The 21592-nt window shown below is 35.7% G+C and overlaps 1 protein-coding gene across 4 annotated transcripts in view; it reads left to right on the top strand.

The window, feature by feature from the left end:
* LOC149807091 (KICSTOR complex protein SZT2-like) overlaps window positions 1-20514 on the top strand; it is a 338108-nt gene extending 317594 nt beyond the window's left edge. For all 4 annotated transcript variants that reach the window (XM_089961812.1, XM_089961821.1, XM_089961796.1 and 1 more), the window contains 3 exons: window positions 5672-5878; window positions 7543-7611; window positions 16155-20514. In XM_089961812.1, the coding sequence (XP_089817938.1) occupies window positions 5672-5878; window positions 7543-7611; window positions 16155-16295 (417 nt within the window). In that variant the 3' untranslated portion in view covers window positions 16296-20514. The remainder of the gene's footprint in view (window positions 1-5671; window positions 5879-7542; window positions 7612-16154) is intronic.
* The last annotated feature ends 1078 nt before the right edge of the window (window positions 20515-21592 follow it).

Raw genomic sequence — 21592 nt, 5'->3', positions numbered from 1 at the left:
TAGGTTTATTACTCAATTTCAAATGAAGCAAAGAAATCTGAATGAAATAAAAAATATATAATGATAGCCCAGAAAGTCAGAAACTGGAACACAAAGACAAAACACCTTTGATAAGATCAGACACCCACCCTCTCTTTTATACAATTTTAGGTCAGTGTTTGAAAAGGCCAAATGAGCTTGTGATATGGCCCTGCATTTGAGATATGTTAGCTTTGGTCCAATCTTCTTTTCTTTGTCAACATTTGCATTTAAACTTCTAAAACACTGATGGACTAATTTAAACCAAGTTTGGCACAAATATCCTGGAATGAGGAGCTTTCAGTTTTGTATCAATGATGCCAGTCTGCAATTATGCCACCGTTACTAAAACTAGAAAGAAAGAAAAATTAACTTCAAACCCACAGTAGAATTTGATCAAAGTTGATTCAAAAGCATCCTGACATGAAGGGCTTTCAAATTTCTAGAACAGATACATTATTATGTATGACTATCATTATTTATATTAGCAGAATCTACTGAAAGCATTCTGGCATAATGGGCTTTCATATTTCTAGAACAGATTCACTATTAGGTATGACTATCATTATTCATATTAGAAGACTACTGAAAGTGTTCTGGCATAATGGGCTTTCATGTTTCTCAAACAGATACACTATTAGGTATGACTATCATTATTCATATTAGAAGAATCTACTGAAAGCATTCTGGCATAAAGGGCTTTCAGGTTTTTGCAAATGATGTTGGCTTGCAGTGTGACTGTATTTATTGAAAACAGAAGAAACTTTAATTAATCTTTTCTCAAAAACTGTTTAACAGAAGTTGACCAAATACGATGGAAAGCATCCTGGTATGAGTATGAGGGGATTCAGGTTTCTACAAATGATGATCATTGGTCATTGGTACAAAAAATAAATAAATCTTTGAATTGTCTTCATGAAAACTGCTCAACAGAATTTGACCAAATCTGACTTTCCTGTTTGAAGGGATTTCATATATGTACAAGTGTAGACGATCTGCAAATAAATGTGGCAACTTTTACTGAAAAAAGAAAGAGGCCTTTACATTACTTCACTAAGACCAGTCAAATTTAACCAAATATAACAGAAAGCTTCCCGGTGTGCATGTTATCCAGATTTCATTTGTCAGTGTTACTAAAATTATAAAAATATTTAGATAATTTTTTCTTAGTAAGTGCTGAAAAGAATTTGACCATTTTTGAAAGCAAGGACACTGGCATAAAGGACTTCAAAGTTTCAACAGATGCTGTCCATCTGCTATCAAAATATGCCATTACTAAGATAGAAAAAACACACCAAAATGACCATTCTCAAACACCACCCAAAAGAATTTGATAAAATTTTACTGAAGGCATCCTGGCTTGAAGAGCATGTGATGCCTATCCACCATTAAATCCTTGCTACTATTACTAATGATAGATGGACATTTTACCAACTTATTCTCAAAAACTGTATAAATAGAATTTTATGAAATTGTACAATATCTTGCCTTCAAATCATTTCCGTTTTATAGAGATGAATCTAATCCTCCATCAGAATGTGAACATGTTGCTAAGAATAGAAAATAAAAACATTTTAACAACTTTATCTTTAAAAAACACTCAAAAGAATTTGACCAACTTTGAAACAACATTTTAACAACTTTAATATATAAATAAAACCACCGAAAACAACTGATTAATTTTGATGTTAAGAATCCAAGCATAGAGGCATTTTTTTATCAGACTAATGATGCTGATGTGCCATCAGATATGGATGAGGATATAAAATATTTATAGCTGAGCAATCTCAGGCCAACTTAAGCCTCTTGTTATCTGAAAGTTGTGTTCATTGATAATTCCACACCAATCCCAACCCCATCCCTTTAAAATCTTTACACTACTGCCCTCCTGGGGCATGTTGTGCAAGAAGTACTGATCATATGTAACCTTATTTTCAAACAGATCATGACATGGTCACAATTGTTTTAAATAGGAAGAGAGACCTTGTGAAAGATAAAATTCCAGCAGATCTCCTAGTATTGCTTGTCAACGGCATGATGATATAAGACTTTAAGAATTTTTTTAAAAACATTTTTAGACCAAGTAATCAGTGTTACTGATATCTTAATGTCCTAGAGGTACTTTGTCCTTACCATACAGTGTTTGTACCATATGGTCCAGTGTTTTGTAGAATTTGGCCTGAAGCAAAGAAGAGGAAAGTTTCACAAGGACATCACAGACACATTAAGTATTCATCCTGTGGCTCAGTCTATTGTGAGCCTCGTGGGGGAAATTGCTGGGGTGCTTTTCCCACCAAAATTGTGGCATACACAATCATCAGCTACTCTTACATTTCCAGAAATGGGGGAGCAAAACACTTTTTAGGGTTTTATTCAAGACTTCTCATTAAACAATAGGCCAGTGTCAAGTTGAGGCTGATTATTGACCTGTGTCACCTCAATCAACACATTCTTCTGCTGAAGTTGAAGATGGAGACAAGTAAGATCAATACAACAATCCATCAGAAGGGACAAGGATGCTGTCTTGACTTGACTGATGCACACTTTCATGTGCTAATCCACCGAGCATCAAAACATTCTTAGTTTTCCTTACCACAAGTTTTTTCATTTTGTCTTAACTTCAGCTCCTGGGTCTTTACCAGAATCATGGATTATGTTTTCAACCCTGTTCAGGTAATTTCATCTGCATTCATGCCAGCATATATAGATGGTGTCATTCACAAACATGGTAAATTCTATTCTTCTAAAGGGTAAAAAAATTTTCCTATCACTTATTTTTTATCATATCCATTTTCTCATGTCCTGGAAGAAGCCTGACTTTCATCCAACTCATCATGTCCATTTCCAACAGGACCTGGATTTCAGTCAAAGAGCTCTAAAAACTCAATGCTGTTTTTGATCCTGCTTGGCTGTCTTTAATGTACCCCTTACAGATGACCCTTTTTGTCCACTGAATCAAGTCAGGATCATTAATGAGGCACACTCATTCCTGTCAGTGATACAACCATGGCTGGCTCTTGAAAGGCATTCAGAAGCCCCAACTGGAAGTGATAGCATCTACAAATACCAGAATATATCACTGGGGGGCCCACCTGTTACTGGATTTTGATATGGCCAGTAGCAAGTAGAGACCAGAAGAACACAAACCTTTCAGTTTTGGAAGGACTGACTCTCTGGAAAAATAGTTCTGATTATATTGGACAACTCTGTAGTGGTGACCTATCTCCTCAAACAAGGGTAACCAAATCACCTAACAGGTGCATTCTGGTTTGACAGTTTCTACATTGTTGCTACCAACTCCATATCTACTTATCAGTCAGGCACATTCCCAGAAGACTCGGTTTTCTGACTGGCACTCTCTCCCAAATGTTTCAAGTAATTCATATGGTATTAGCCTCCATCAGTTGGTCTTTTGTTGTATTTATACATGTTGGGGATGTCTGATGGTCAGTCTTTTGTGACAAGGTGGAATTACAAATTGCTCACCTTTGTCTCTCCAATTCTAAGAACAGGTTGCTATCACTAGGCAAACAATAAGTAACTATTTGCTTCCTTCCCATGATCAGTAGATGAAGGGAAATAAAGCAGCATAATCTGCAACTTCCTCAGTGCTATCTAACACTCACACACAGAGAATTCCTCAATGGCCATAAAAGAATATTCCTACTGCCAAAGAATGGAAAAAACGGATTATGCCACAGGCTTGCTGCTTTGTTGAAGTAGTTGTCAAATCAACGTACTCTGAATATAGCTGTAAACAGGTACCTGCCCATTGATAATAACCTGGGTAATATAATGGGCAACCAATATCCATTAAAAATTATTTTAAAAAAACATCATTCCAAGTTCAGATTATATACATCAAGAGTGAGTGAGACACATCATAACAATTACAGTTCAAGGCTCATGTTGTATGTCTATTGGCTGCTGTGCATTTATCCATCGTTAAACCTCTAATTTCCTTATTTTCTATTTATTGTAACTCTACATGAAACGGTTCTGAGAAAACAGACAGGTCTCATGAATGTAAAACCATGTGTCACAGATTCATTATATTTTGATACTAATGTAGTAAACCAGTCTAAATAACAAAAGAAATTGTGCTAAATATTAAGAGAAATGGCTTTATCAATGTGACTCATGGATGCTGTATGACTGAAAAATGTTAGAGGAGAGGGATTTTGTTAATCTTATAAACATTGGATCAGGAAAAGGATTGATCAATAGCACTTTACAAATTTAGAAAGACAAATTCAACAGTGATCTAATACAGTGTTCATCATTTCTTGACCATTCAGCAAAAGATATAAATTTTGTCTAGTTAAAGTTGAGTGGTATGCATAAATAAATATAGTCTCGTACTAACTACTAATCTACATGCACTTAGCTGATTTGTGTCTTGAATTTAACTGCAGATCCAGGTAAGTAGCAAAAATGTATGTTTTTTATACATTTTTTAAAATTGTGGAATGAAATATATAGATAGTTATTTTTATGCTCAGATTATGCTTTTTGCCACTTGTAATAGTAATAATTATGATTATACCTCTCTTGGAGGTTGGTATAAATGAACCTACAAAAAGCAGTTCAAGTTCACATTTAATATAATTTCCCTTTGATTGGGTACCCGGGTAACCAACTGTTAGGATCAATGGATGTAGAAGTTTTCAAAACTTTGACAGCTTTAATTCTGAACACACTCTGATTAATGAAAATTTGGGTTTATGAAATCAGGCCATTTCACACATCCAGCCTATGAAAGCAATGTCTCAATTTGAGCCAGTGGGATCAATCAGAATGGCACACCCAGTCTGCATTCTCCAGCTTCTTTCTATGAAAAAGAGAATGGATTCTTGTCAGGCCTGTGGCAGCTGCCCAAACAGTGACCACTCCCCATTCAGGAAAACACAACCTTTGACCCAGTCAGAAATTTTCCACTTTTGCAGGTTTTACCTGGAGAACATTTTATGCTAACACAATAATCACACAGGATCTCTCTCACAAGTGTGTTAATAAATTGTCTTTGATAGTGCTAAAGTAACATGGAGAATTTCATCGTTTTTAGCAGAACAGTCTTAACACTTAGTTTTAGGATGTTCAGAATTTCCTCCTCTTCTTGCATATTCTCTTAATGTTAATGTGATCAGGTAATGTATTTAATGAATACTGCAATTTATTTTTTAAAGTACGTTTTTCAGATATTACTTTCCTGATCACAGTACTAAGAATCACCCCCATCCATCTCCACATTGCAAGCATCCTGTTACAGCTTTCACTCAAGTGAAAACTGCTTTCATCCTGATATACCTATAGCCACCTAATGGGTAGGAGTTAGCCTGTAAGAGTTGCTTCCCTCTGTCTTTATCAGGCATATGCAGCTTCCTCCAGGGCAAGGGATGCATAAGCAATTTTTAAAGTTGTACCCTCTGATGTAAAAAAAAAAGCAGATAAAACCAAGTCGCAGGCCAGATCCAGCCTTTGGGGTTGCACAAACCTGGTCACCCATTGCCACACTAATTCCTCTGTTGAAGGCTTTGCTGAGTGAATTATAGTGAGTGGGGTCCTTTGAGATGCACTGATTGCTGATAGCTCTTGTTTATCATTAAACTCATTTCTAGTACAATGTGATAATTTTGTACGTTTTTCTTGGCAGCCATTGATGCGTCTTTCTTATGAAGAGCTTTGTGAGCTGCTTGGGCGGGCTCACAGGTGCCCCTTGTGTGAAATTGACAGTAGACTGATTACCTTTCAACACATGAGTTTAACCTGGTATGCTGGACTGGCTCAAGTACTCTCACACAAATACCAAGATGATCTCCGCCGCTACTTCAGTAGTCCAGATGGGCAAGTGCAATACCATGTAAGTCAGTTCATACAAATTATTATAGCACTATTTAGGCAATGAGCTTTCTTGTATTTTGATACAAAAATGAAGACATAACAATCCTGTTTGTTCATTCTTGCATGCATATCACTGAAAAGTAATGTGCAATCACATTAGTTTTCATGTATCTGATGATAGATATAAACCTGGGTGTCAGATAAATGAGTTTAGTATTGGGCAGGTTTCAGTAAATCCTATTCGGAGCATCATATTAAAGCAATGCTGTCATAAACAACCTGCTACATTACCTAGTAGATGAATATAATTTTTGATTCATGTGATCAGACTGTATCATTTCGTATTATATCATCACATATAAGTTTTTAAACCTTGACATAGGATTAAAAATGGGGACATACAAGCATATGTGCAAAATGCTTTTAGAATTTTGCTCTGTTGCATTGGGGCTGGAGTTAGGGTGGGAATAGTCCAGATCTCGAATATCACTCTGATGATGACTGATCTGGTGACAGCAGGGGCTGTTAGAGCAATTGTCCCTTAGGATATGTCACCATCACACACAGTACATTTGGCAGCATTTGCTATCTACAGCTGAATAAAACATTTGAACACCACAAGTCAATAGTTTCATTATCAGATATTCAGTGTCAGTATAACTTGCTTCATTGTTCATCAAGTCTCTTTGGCAGTTTTTCCAAGAACCGTGTCTCGATTTTGTAACTGTGCTGTTATCAGAGATGACTTTGGTTTTGTCACCAGTGTAAAACCTTTATTTTTAATACATTTTTTATCAGATTTAGAATATGGGTTTTATGTCATCAGGTTCTTGAAAGAGCTCGATATTGATTGAGATTGTTTCTATGTATGGAAAATATCTTGCATCTGATTGCCTTTGTTCACGCTTTGGATTCAATTTATCTTATCAGAGGTTTGATTAGACTATAGTGAAATAGATAAAATCTGTATTATATAAAGTCTTGGAAGAAAGTTTTCATAGGTTATGTTCATATTATACTGCATAAGCCTGGTTGGTGAGCAGAAACCTCCTTAGTGAAATGGTCATATTAGTAGGTGAGTAGTATGGGTCCCACTTGGACCTCTTGTTCCCTTCACTATCAGTTGTTTTACTTTCTCTCACATCTACTACTTTACTAAGTTTCATAATTTCTAAACTTTAGCAATGTATAGAGATTTATCTAGTGTTAATCCAAGCAAGTCTATCCAAAAATTAACCATATAAAAGATGGTCTTTTATCGCTAATGACAAGTAGCAGCTAGATTCTGCTTTCATATAACTTCTCAACTTTAGTATGTACTCGGCTCAAAATTTTGTCTCTCTGTAAGTTTATGCAAGGTGAAATTTAAGATATTTGTCTCTGTGTTAAGCCTTGAATTAAACAGGTTGCTAAGAAGCATAGATTTAATACTATTTTCCTTTCTTAATTTAAATCAGTATGCAAAACTTGGATGAAATTTTACTCAATATTAAGATCTTTTATGAAAGTGGAAGCAGTTTAATAGATTTTACAAAGTTTTACTGGGGTTGTTGGATTCTCAGTAAAGTTATAGATAAGGAAATTTCTTTGAAGTATGTAGCCCATATAATTTTGTTGTTGCTTTTAGTTTGTGAATGTTTTGTTATCTCTCTTACAAATGTCAAAATTGTTTATATTTTACAGATAATCCTCAATGCAAACAATCTGGACATGTTCATGATGCTTTGTATAGACAACTTCAACAATAAAGCAGTAAGTGTATAATTCATGATGCTTTGTATAGACAGCTCCAACAATAAAGCTGTAAGTGTATCATTCATGATGCTTTGTATTGACAACTTCAACAATAAAGCTGTATGTGTATCATTCATGATGCTTTGTATAGACAGCTTCAACAATAATGCTGTAAGTGTATAATTCAAGATGCTGTGTATGGACAACTTAAACAATAAAGCTGTAAGTGTATCATTCACGATGCTTTGTATAAACAACTTTAACAATAAAGCTGTAAGTGTATCATTCATGATGCTTTGCATAGACAGCTTCAACAATAAAGCTGTAAGTGTATCATTCATGATGTTTTGTATAGACAACTTCAACAATAAAGCAGTAAGTGTATCATTCATGATGCTTTGTATAGACAGCTTCAACAATAAAGCTGTAAGTGTATAATGCAAGATGCTTTGTATGGACAACTTCAACAATAAAGCTGTAAGTGTATCATTCACGATGCTTTGTATAAACAACTTTAACAATAAAGCTGTAAGTGTATCATTCATGATGCTTTGCATAGACAGCTTCAACAATAAAGCTGTAAGTTTATCATTCATGATGTTTTGTATAGACAACTTCAACAATAAAGCAGTAAGTGTATCATTCATGATGCTTTGTATAGACAGCTTCAACAATAAAGCTGTAAGTGTATAATTCAAGATGCTTTGTATGGACAACTTCAACAATAAAGCTGTAAGTGTATCATTCACGATGCTTTGTATAAACAACTTTAACAATAAAGCTGTAAGTGTATCATTCATGATGCTTTGCATAGACAGCTTCAACAATAAAGCTGTAAGTGTATAATTCATGATGCTTTGTATGGACAACTTCAACAATAAAGCTATAAGTGTGTCAGTCATGATGCTTTGTATAGACAACTTCAACGATAAAGCTGTAAGTGTATCATTCATGCTTTCTTTTGACAACTTAAAAAATAAAGTTGTAAGTGCATTATCCATGCCATCATCCACTCAGCAAGCATAAAACTGTTGTTTCCATTTCCTTTGTATTGATTAGTGCATTGTAGGTGTGGTCAGCTGGCATATATTCCAACTTTGTTCTATGATGTATTGATAACTTGAGACAGAATTTTTGTTTATATTTTGTCTGAAACTCTTGAGTCCCTTGCTAAAATAAAACTTACACTCACCTATGCTATTAAATAGTGTGCCATCAGCTCTTTGTTTGACTGTAGAGTAAATCTCTTCCCAGTAAATAGGATCTAGATTAAGGGGGCTTTAATGTTTCTTGAACACGTTAGTAAATTGCCCTTAACCTACATTCAGTACAGAAAATTACTATTGCAAAGAGTCTCAAGCAGATTTTTTTTTAAAACTTTAAACATTGTTTTAAAGCAGAGGAACACAAATACTATATTACCCTTTTGTGTTTTTTTTTTGTCATGGAAGTATTTGGAAAATTTGTATTTAGTGAATCACAGTTGTGTCAGGTGTTGTGGGTTTGGAATTATTGTTTTGTATGACATATCTCATCATTGGTAGGTATATTCTTAAAATATTACTAATTTGACTGAGCGCTCTTGTGGCTTAGTGGTTAGAAATTCCGCCTTGGATGCTGGAGGTTGTGGGTTCGATTTCTGGCCAAGAAATACCAAAGACTTACAAAAATGGTACTAACAGCTGCTTCACTTGGCACTCAGCACTCAGCATTAAGAGGTTAGTATTAGGACTGGTCGTCCTGGTGTCAGGATAATGTGACTGGGTCGAACATCATGCTGCATGTCTGAGGCATGATGTCCCAGTGCTAGACATCACTGTAAACTGCCACAGTGCAGACATTGTAGTGATATGACTGAAAAATGGTTAAAGCTACATTACAAATACAAATCACACATACACACACACTAATTTGACTATTACTTGAATGGAAGAACTCTTTTCGAGTATATACACACACACACACACACACATATATATATATATATATATATATATATATATATATATATATATATATATATATATACTGATGAACATCTTCAGCAACATAGTTTAGAAATTGTCCAAGGAAAACATGTTTCAAATGTTCAAAATCTAAAACTGTGTACACTTCTGCCAATTCCATATATTCATGATGACCCATAGCTCTTTCTTGATGGTTCTCTTATCTGTATAGTGAAGGAAGTCTTATTCTGTATGGTAATCCAACTTTCCTTCTGCATAATATGTATCTTAAGGGACAGACATGAAAAATGATGCAGTATAATGTGAGTGGTGGCAACTACAGATTGGGGAACAGACCATTGAAATTATAACAGTGTGCAATATACTGTGAGGGGTGGCAACTATAGATTGGGGAACAAACCACTGATATTACTCCAGTGTGCAGTATAATGTGAGGGGTGGCAACTTCAGACTGGGGAACAGAAATAGCATTTTAATATAATAATTTTTTAACAAGGGTTGCTCAGTTAGAATACAGTTGTATCTCAGCTGCTTTCTTACATTCTACATACATGTATGTCATTAATGAAAATGTGTATGAAATTTAAAATCAAAACATTTAGGTAAGGATCATGGATCATTCAGTCCATATGACTATATGTTACTCTGTGCATATATGCTGATTCCCCAGCTGTCAAGTTAGGTAGCAAGAGCTGTGTAGACAGTACAGGATCAGCTCAGGTGCAGTAGGAATTGATGGCCATCGATTGCATCCAGACTTGTCTCCTAATTTCTCAACATTGTGGTGCCACTGGATTCAGACAGACCTAGACAAGAGAGTGAGGGCAATTTGGTGAAGCTTTCCCTCAATTAAATTCAACTCCTGTGAAAGTCATGACATTACTCCCCTCAGACCCCTTCCCCAGATGACTTCAAGTCCAGTGGCAAAGCAGCAGGCCTGGATGCACTGGGAGTTATAGCTGTAAGCCTGCATACAAGTGACTTAGGGCATATTGTCACTTTTCACAGCTCTAAAGCATCAGTGGACTCAGCTGCACCCTGGGTAATTGAGCAGCCCTATTTATGATCACACTGCTTACCTCCATAGCATGAGGAAGGAGCCTGCATCACCTTAATCTTAGTCAGCATAACAGAGTTTACAGGGATCCCACCATAGTGACCAAAAATCTAACAAGTCAGAGGTGATACAACTATTCATGCCTGGCAAGAATGGCTTTTGGTGAATGCAATAACAATGGACTCCTCATACTGAGGAAATGCACTGAACATGACCTAATAACCAACAGTCTTCTACCTGCAAACCACAACAATACAGTTTGGATGCGCCCATGATTCATACACTGGCATCTCACTGTGTCATCATCATCAGGAGAGAGAAACAGGATGTCAGAGTACCGTCTTTGCTGGCCTATAAGTCGATGCAGAGTATAAGTCGAATCAGCAAATTTGGCAAACTTTCCATCCTTCATCCTTATATAAGTTGATGCTGAGTATAAGACGAGGCCAGATCAAAACATTTGATTGTGTTTTTCACTTCGTTCCACACAGCGTCACGATTTTATCCTGCCTGTAACTCAGTAACCTTTCCAGTCAGGATCATTAAATGTAACTAAAAGTACCTAATTTGTTTCACAAGAAGTATTTTAAATGTATTATATACTTTCAGCTACATATAATGATACTGACCCAAAAATTTATTGAGTAACAGATGGGATAAAAGTCACGATGCTGTGTGGAATTAAATTACAATAACTTCTGGTTTCATAAATATTAAAAGTATCACTGTATGCTATTTCAGATTACCAACAAGAGGGAAATTGCATCATTAATACTAAAATGCATTTTTCAGGGGTGGAGAGTGGGATGTAAAGGCGAAGAGAGATACAGAGAGAAGGATGCATATGTATTCCATTGGATTTTTCTTTTTGCACATTGTGATCAAAATAAAATATGGTCCAATATATGAGAGAGAGAGAGAGTTCAGCTCGTTGTGGATTTTTTTGGTTCTTTTTTTAAAACTTTATTGCCCCTGTGTTGCTGAAGCTTTTGTCAAAGAAAGAAACTATTAATAAATGAAACAGTAAATGTAAACTATGAAAGTACATACCATACTCCTTCAGGGTTTAAATATTCACAATAGTTATATCCATATAGTCTCCATTAGGTTAAATCCCAAGAATGACCATTTTACATGCTGTCTAATTTTCTTTGCAAGTATAACAAGCTCTTCAACCCCAACAATTAAGATTTTGTTTAAAGTGCATGTACTCTTCCTGTACTTAGGCGGCAATTGTTTTTGATCTTTGCTTATGCTAGATGTAGTTTAAATTGGTGTTGGTTCCATCGGCAAGTTAAAAAAAGTCACTGGCTGTGAAATTTACAATAGTAACCACTTGGCATTTCCTTTAACTATATGGTACAATTTTCATAATACCCATGTTTAGCCTCATTTCTCTATTGGTAGCCTAGCTAATCTGATCTGGTCTGCCAAATCTTGACCTCAAACAGGTGTTAGCTTGGAATGACTGAATACAGCCATAGCATATTTAATTAGCATGTAAATACCACAACAAAGCCATGTGATTCTTTTAATAATGAAGTGGCAACAAAAACTAGAAGGAATTGCTTAGCTAGAGGCATTAATTGATAATGGAATATGGTACTGCACTTGTACACAAGTAAAATCAGTCATCAGATAAGTAAACAATACAGATTTACAATCGTGAAGACATCTGTCTGTCTGTCTGTCTCTCTCTCTCTCTCAATGGGGCATATGGATTATTTGATCATTAGGTGCAAGAAGAAAATTGTGATGGAATATGTCTTTGTCATGGTTATTCTTTTTCTAACTTGTAAATTCTAATGCACATATATGTAATTAAATTTAAACAACGTATATTACAAACAACGTACTTTACAAGTGCATGCTGCTTTAGCACAATTGCATCTGATCTATGTTAATTTTTAATACTGAAAATGAAATATTTCTTGCACATTATTTCTCGTACTCTTGGAGAACTATTTTGCATATGATAAATCGATTTGGATGACATAATCCATATATAAGTTGATTCGGAGTTTAAGACGAAGATAAAATTTTCTGGTCAAAAAGTATCATCTTATAGGCTGGCAAATATGGTAATTAAGGTCAAGAAAAGTGCTGCATGCTTGTCTGACCACAAGCTCATAATCTGGATTAAGCCTAGAAGATGACTGCAAGGCAAAAAAGGCCCAAAAAGCTTAATGTTGCCAAATTGAGACAGGAGAACTTGAAACAGGCATTTGTCAAAGAACTATGCAGCCAAAGAGATACAATCCATATAAATGTTGAGGGAAACATGCTTCAGAGACTGTGTGTCATACAGAGACGACTGAATAAGAAACATCAGCTACAGAAGGCCTGTTAAGGAGACTGCACTTCATCATCCAAGAAGGCAGTTTTCAACATCACGAGAACTGTCCAGTGTAAAGTTAGACTCATGTCTGAACAGTAAGGCAGATGTGATTCAGTTCAACACAGGCAGGAATGGTATGAAGAACTTCTATGATGCTTTGAAGTCAATCTGCCAGTTACAGTCATCAGGAACATATCCAGTACTGAGTGCTGACAGGACCTCACTGCTTACTGACAAACAAAAGATACTTAAAGATGTGCAGACACTTCAACAACTTCCTATATCAACAGTCATCTATCCGCAAGGAAGCAAGTGATTGACTGAGAAGTGGAAATCAGCATATCACCTGCTGATCCTCCAATGCTGACCTGCTGTTAAACTGCAAAACACCTGGAGAAATGCAGTACCAGCAGAATTTTGACAAAGCCAAAGGCTTGCTTATGGCAGAGAAGCTGACTGAACTGTTTCAGTCAAGCTGGACATGGGGAACTATCCCCTGGAGTACAAGGATGCATCCATTATACACTTGTACAAGTGGAAAGTCATCAGACAGTCCTGCAACAACCATAGGTGCATCTCCTTGCTGTTAATCGCTGGCAGAATCCTCACCACAGTTCTACTGAATTGCCTTGTGCATCACATTGATCAAGGGTTCCTGCCTGAGAGGAAGCATGATTTCAGAAAGGACAAGGGACTACAGACATTGGTGTTTGCATCTCATGAACTCCAGGAATAGAACTCCAACCTATATACAACATTTACTGACTTGTGAAAAGCCTCTGACAGAGTTAGCCATGGAGTCCTTTGGAAGATGATGGCAAAATTTGGTTCCCCAGATAAATTTATTGTGATGGTTTATCAATTCCATGATGACATGCTTGCTCACATTCTGGACAACGGTGAATCATCTGATCCCTTCCCAGTCACCAGTGGAGTTGAGCAAGGCTGTGTGTTGGCCCTATCTCTCCTCGTTAGGATGTTCGCTGCCATGCTTACTGATGCCTTCCATGATTCGGACACTGAGATCAATATCAGATACCAGACTCAAGGGAGTCTCTTCAATCTGTATAAGACAAAGTTACAAGAAGTGACTGTTCATGATCTCCTATGTTCTGATGACTGTTCCCTGAATGGCATTTATTTTCAGCTTGTGACAATTTAATGTCAGTCTAACAATCAGTATCAAGTAGACAGGTGATGATGCACCAACCTGGACCAGGAAGGTCATGTTTAGAACCTACCATAAAAGTAAATGCCCAAACCCACCAGGCAATGGTCAGGTTCATCTGTGTCAGCAGTATTCTGTCATGTGCAGTCCACATTGATGATGAAACCAATACCATAATTGTTAAAGCAAATGTGGCCTTTGACAGACTCCATACAAAAGTGTGGTGGCATAGAGACATCTTTCTACAAAAAAAACTATGGTCTGCAAAGCCAATGTGTTGCTGACCCCCCTGCTGTATGCTTGCAAAACCTTGGCTGTGTAGGGAGGCCATGATGAACCATTTTCACATGGGCTGCCTGATGAAACTGTTGAGGTTTCAAGCACCCACACTTTACTGATGTCAGAAGGCCAGCTACCAAAGAAGATATTTTATAGTGAACTTAAGAAACAAATGTAGTCTCCAGGTTTTCAGTAGAAACGCTTCAAAGATTCCATCAAATAAAAGCACTTCAACATTCACCCTGAGTCTTTGGAAGATCTCACACAGGATTTCTCTACCTGGTGCAGTCTCATGCTTACTGGAGCTACAGACTTTTAACAGAGGAGAATTGCAAAGGCAGTGAGAAGTTGAGCAGGATGAATCTCAGAACTGGAGCATGTCCTCTATTGATCAAGGAAATCCAAGCAGTATCTCCTATCAAGTGTGCCAGAGACAGTTGAGAGCACAAATTGGCCTAATCAGCCACTTGCATACTCACAGAAACCAAACCAGTCAGCTATGTCAGTCATATTGAAAAGAGAAGTATAAATTAGCATGCAAAAAAGTCAGAACAAATGGTCATTTTATGTGAAGCTTTATCTATACCAACACCTTACACCAAATTAACAAGAAGCCTCCCAGCCACCACCACCCCCTGCAATTTCTGATCAAATTGTACAACCCCCAGATTAAAATCACCCATTAGAACTTTGGACAGTGTAATAGCACAGAACTTCCTCCACTCCAACACTCACCCCTTTTGCCAAATAAAAACATATTGTAAGCTTTACAAGCAAATCTTCATAAATTATTGCATTTTGCTTTTACAGTATGTTCCACCAGCTGTTACTAAAGGCCAGGTTCATGTGATGAACAAGAGATCTCACTAAAAATGGATGCAATTTTGCTTTTGAAAGATTAAATGTGTAGAAAGCAAGACCAATGAATGCTTAAACATCATAATTTAAAGAATGAGGACACTAACTTGTTCAGAATAATTGCTGTAAAAAATAATAAAAATTTTCAAAAGCCTGCATATGGGTAAATTTTGTGCAATAGTGAACTTGAACTTTATATGATTTTCAGTTTTTTTGCTCTCACTGCACGGGTGCTACTGGATGTAAATGTGTGTGTATGTGTGTGTGTGATTTGAATTTTTTACATAACTTTAAAAAATTTTCAGTCATATCGCTATGATGTCTGCAGTGTGACAATTTATAGTGATGTCTAGCACTGGGGCATCATGCCACAGACATGTAGCATGATGTCCCACCCTTTCACATTATCCTGGCATCAGGCTGACCAGTCCTAACACTAACCTCTTAATGCTGAGCACCTAGCGAGGCAGCTGTTGGTACCATTTTTATAAGTCTTTGGTATAACTCAACCGAGGTTCGAACCTGCGACCTCCTGCATCCAAGCCAACACTCTAACCACTAAGCCACTGGAGTGACCAGATGTAAATGGGTAGATCTCACTAAGCCAGATTGTTGTCACACCTGTTAATTGTGAGATTTATAGGTATCACATATCTGGTGAAAACAGCATCAGTGGTGTTGAGATTTTTGTCAGTATTGTTACAATACTGTGTAAAAGTCTTTGAAAACCATACATCTTCTCTATCAGTTGCTGTCTTGAAATGAAACTGAAGTTTGCATCTTGATATGCTAGGAATTCCTGTCTCAGCTTAATAACCAGAGAACTACATTGTCATACCATTCACAAAGAGATATCAGTTTCATAGAACACCATTTGCTCTTTTCTCTCCTCAGGATTTGAGTGCTGTATTTAAGAAGCAGGCAAAGGAACAAGAGTCCAGGGATTCCAAGCAGACAGAGGAGGAAAGTGTACAGGCTCACATTGAAAATTTTGTCAATGCGTGCTGTTTCCATCTTTGGACCAGTATGCTGTGAAGAAGTGTTTGGATGAGCTGAGAGATGGAACAGACATGGGGCGATCGACAAACTGGGAATAATTTTATTGTCTCACCTGCTAAGCAGATTATTGGCACAAGTTTCACTGTAGTCAGTGATATTTATGATTTTTGAAAACCATTTACAGTGCTGTTTATAATGCTGTTGAAAGGAGTCATAGAAGTGACCTGATTCATATGAGTGCAGTGGTATAACGTGGGAAATTATAGTAAGGGACAGATATTCCTGGATATTATATAATGACTTAGTTTGTAAGGAAGTCCAACTATTATATGAAACTTGTGTATCTCAACATTAGTTCTCCTAGCTATAAGGTCAGGTGAACTTATGGTATAGTCCAGCATCTGTCATGTATGTGTCAGCAAAATTTGCTATTTTCAAATTCTTCTTAAACTTGACAAGTAACAACAAACATGTCATAGAGCATCCTGAAATAAAGGTATTTCATATTTATACACGTTATTCTGATCCTTCATTTCATATATTTACATTACTGAAAGTAGGCAATCAGGACTTATAAAAAAAAAAACCAGAAAGGTTCTGGAATAAAGGCCTTTCAATTATTTCTTTTTTACAAATGATGCTAATCGCTGTTCAAATATTGCCAGTGTTACTTAAAATATAAAAAAAACTCCAAAAGATGTCTTTAAACCCTTTGACAGAATTCACCAAATTTTAAAGAAAGCATCCTGTCATAAAGGCAAATTTTGTATAAATGATACTGAGCTATCATCAAATGTGACTGCCATTAATAAAAGCCTCCAAAAGTCTTTTTTAAAATCCACTTAATATAATTTGATCAGATTTGACACAACACATAATTCCTGGTATAAACCAAACTTTGTGCATGGCTTACACTTAGGGTAATAAAGCAACCTTTAGATATTAGGGGTCTTAAGGTTAGAGGTCATGATGATGGTTGGTTTGCTTAGACATTAATGGTTTCAGCACAGTGAGTTTAATTTCAAGACGATAGACCTTGAGCAAAAGTCAGGGTCATTGAGACCAACATTTCCCAGCTAGTACCATTAAAATGATCCCTATTACATTTCAGTAGCATTATTACTTAATTGCATAATGAATTTGCTCTTGGACTCATGGTATGAATAAGTTCAACATAAGAAATAGAAAGTTTCGAAGTATATTGGACGAAAAGATCAAAGGTCTTGGTCTTTGCTGTAAATTTTCTTTTAGGCTTAAGCTGTAGATTTAAAATTTTCTTAAATGAAGATATTGTTTAGAAACATGTTAGCAGATGAATCAGTACTATGTTTTTCTGCAAGTCTTTGGCACCAAACTATATGTATATTTTGGTTTTATATGTACAGAGATAAAATGTGAATATCATTTATATCATTTTCATTGATCACAGCATTTGTTTTCCCTTAAATTGTACTTGTTTTTGTTACCGTTACCATGTTAGTTAAGGGCCATGTTATATGCATTTCTTGAATTTTCATTAACTGGCACTGATAGCTAGGTAAGGGAGATGACACTTAAGGAGAGGTTACATGAATACATTTGATCTGAGCGAGGGAGGCAATACTTCAGGAGAAGTTTAGTTGGGTAAGAGAGGCAACACTTCAAGAGAAGTTTAGCTGGATAAGGGAGGCAACACTTCAAGAGAAGCTTAGCTGAGTAAGGGAGGCAACACTTCAAGAGAAGCTTAGCTGGGTAAGGGAGGCAACACTTCAAGAGAAATTTAGCTGGGTAAGGGAGGCAACACTTCATGAGAGGTTAAATTTGTAGAAGAATCAATGAAAAACAGACTGGTTAGATAATAGTGGTCATGACTGTTCCATTTAAAGATACACAGTACCAAGAGAAGGAACCTTTTTAACAAAATATTTGCCAGGGTACTCTGATTACTTTGAGTTCATATGAAAACAATACAAAATTGTGAACTGCATCAGGGGTGACTACTCCACATTAAAAATGCCTTCCCTGGGTCCCATGTATATACTAGATAGCCTTTATTGTATATGAGAAGTTGCGCTGTGACTGTACACAACTGTGTGTTTGTGCTGACAATGAGCAGTGCAAAAGTAGTTTTAACTAGCCAAAGCCTAAAACTAGTTTTTCTCTGTTCATGATCAGTTTCTTACATTTATCATAAACAACCCTGTCACACACACAATCTCTTACTGAGACATTTGAAAGGACTGTTGTTTACCTTATGATTTTATGATTTGTATTCTCTGTGTGTGTGTATATAAAAGAGATATATATATATATATATATATATATATATATATATATATATATATATATATATATATATATATATATATATATATATATCCAGTTGAATGTATGTATTGAGGGAGGTATTGACAAAGAATTATCTTTATTTTTGAACTAGGGTATGTTTTTTATATAATTCCAGAACCAGTTTTACTCCTTCCTACTCTTGTAGTGCCAAACATCAGCCATACATGTGTGGCATCATTGGTGTGATTTTTTCTTCTCTAAACAAGCATCCATCACTGTAGCTATGAACACTTGTAATTATCTTAATTATCTGAATTGTTCTTTATATTTCAACATACACCAAAGTTCTGTATCTAACTCCCATATATACTTGCTTACAAGTCCACAGTAGACTGCATAGACCCAGATCAGTCATCACATAAAGCACTGACAGATCTGGGTCTATGTATTTTATTAAGAGTAATCATCAGAATAAACAACATATATCCTGGTATGCAGGCACATTATGCTATGGTAGATCAGGATCTTTTGTTGTTTGCAGGTTGACTTGTAAAATTTTAGATATTGTCTTTTTCTGATGGTTAGCATTGCAGACAGGGAATGGTATACCATTAGTACTCACTGATAACTTGAGGCAAACTGCAAACAACAAAGATCCTGATCTGCAGTAGCATGATGAGCCTATGTTGTTTGTTCTACTGATTGCTCATAACAGACTGCTCAAGCCCAGATTTGCTGGCACATTTGATTAATCGTAACAAAGTGTATAGACAAGGTTCTGCTGGCACATTATGCAACCACAGATCTGGGTCTATTCAATTTGCAGTTCGACTTGAATTAGCAGTGAGTCAAAATGGTAGTTTTCACTCTATTGTGCTTTAGCAAAAGGAATTAAATTTCTTAAATTTCAACTACCAGTATCCCAGGAGATGCATAATATGGTTGGAGTTTGTGGATAATATGCACTGGCACTCTATCCAGGGTGGAACTGTAGAATATAACCTTGAAAATGTTAGTTATACAATCCATTTTTATTGTACTTTCTCTTTTCCTAAGCAATAAACTTTTTCATAGCAATGGATAAATGGAAATTTTGAGGTGTTAAAGAATCATAGGACTTTTGCCTGTTCTTTTAATGAAAATAATCATGCACTTGAACTATACATTGAAAAGTATAGCAAGCACGATATGAAAACTTTGTGTTTAATAAAACTCATCTTATATTTACTTTTCCAATTATTTTTATTTATGCAATTATTTGTAGATTTAGTTTGCTTTATTCTGTTTCAGTCACTTTAATATGTTTTATGTTTTCATTATTAGGCAACAAATTACTTCGTCTTTCCATTAACTTTGCATTTAAGTTTTGGGCAGAGCTTTTAAAATTGATATAAAATTTAGGAAGTTTAGAATTTATGAGTGAAATATTTAAATAGCAAAAAAGTTGTTACAACAGCTTAATAAGAAACAACTTGTAAATTCAAAATTATTTTATGGTTGTTGTCTGTGAAATGACAGTGGTGTGTCATTTTGGGAGAGATATAAAGGACGTCATAGAATCAGTTATAAAACTTCAGTTGCCAGGATGCATGTGAACCATGTGCATGAAAGTGATTGCAAGTCTATGAATTTCAATTTATACTGATATTGTACTGATAAATTTCTTTATTTTTAAGTATGATGCGGCTTTTATTAAAAGCATAGATAATTCTATCAATTGATCCACATGTTTTGCTGTATACTTTTTAAATAAAATGTCAAAAGCCCAAGTATTTTCATTTGCATATGTATTACATAGAAATGCACTATGTTATGGTTTGTCTTTTTTTTTTGTCACATATTACAAATATTGTCTACAAATGTGAACAAATCTTTTTGTGTAAAAGCAGGCAAGCCTGAAATAATAATTTGATAGAAATTATATTCTCTTTTAAGACAATTTTCTTTTGACTCCGTTGTTCATCTAAAATAAATACGAATTCTCAAATACATGCTTCTCTCATTTTTTGCTTAACTGATAAGCTGATGAGCTTATGGGATAGTATTTGTCATCCATCTTCCTATGTTTATTATTGCTATTTCTAAACTACTTGGAGGATTGCTACATAACATTACGTATGAATTCATCCCTTTGTCTAGTTGTTTCTGAATGAAGGTGCCAATTGGAAATTCTATATGGCCACAAGAGTGTCCATCTTGAATATATTATCACTACTTCTCATTGGATAATTATATCAAAATTTTATCACACAAAGACGTTTTTTTGATGTCTAGTTCATCCTGAATAAAAACACTGCTCATCTAGTGTCAAGTATGGCCACCACAGCGGCTGTCTTGAAAATAGTACTCCTCCAGAACTGAAAGTTATATCAATGTGGTTTTCACCAGAAGACTTCTTATGATGTCAAGTTGTTTCTAAATGAAAATGTTGCTGATGTGAAGTCTAAGATGGTCACCTTACTACTGCCTTTAAAAACTTATCACTATTCCTCCTGAATGGATATGTGAACATGAAAGACTTCTTCTGATGGTCCTAAATGGTGCTAATAAATATGAGCAGCTGGTCAGTTATTTGGAAAATCCTGTTATCACTACCTATTACTTTTGAAGGGATGATCATGAACATCTTGAAAATATTGTTATCTCTACTCCTGCCAAATGGATGGCGCTGAACATGAGGCTTTCACCAGTAGATTTCTTATGATACCTAGTTAGCCTGAAAGTAAATGGTACCTACTGTACATCCATTATAGCTGCCATGACTGCTATTGTGAAAATCTTGCTGTTGCCATCACCTCAGAATGGATGGTAATATTGACATAGGGTTTCCACAAAAAGACTTCTAATGAAGTCTATTTTGTACGATATAAAAATGGTGCAAATCTGACATTCAACACATCAGCTAATTTGAACATCTTTTTATTACTGAATCCAAGATATCAATAGTCCACATTTAAAAAAAAAGAAATGGTGTTTCTTGAATTGCTGGAAATTCTCTTTGACCAGTATCAGTCCTTTCAAGGGTCTCTTTCTTAGCTAAGCAAGCAGAAATGAAGTTATACTTT

Source organism: Sinohyriopsis cumingii, chromosome 1, assembly GCF_028554795.1.
Source record: "Sinohyriopsis cumingii isolate HCF-2022 chromosome 1, ASM2855479v2, whole genome shotgun sequence".
NCBI classification, from domain to species: Eukaryota; Metazoa; Mollusca; class Bivalvia; order Unionida; family Unionidae; genus Sinohyriopsis; species Sinohyriopsis cumingii.
The sequence above is the reverse complement of the archived record's forward strand: the minus strand, read 5'-3'. Positions and strand labels throughout refer to the sequence as shown.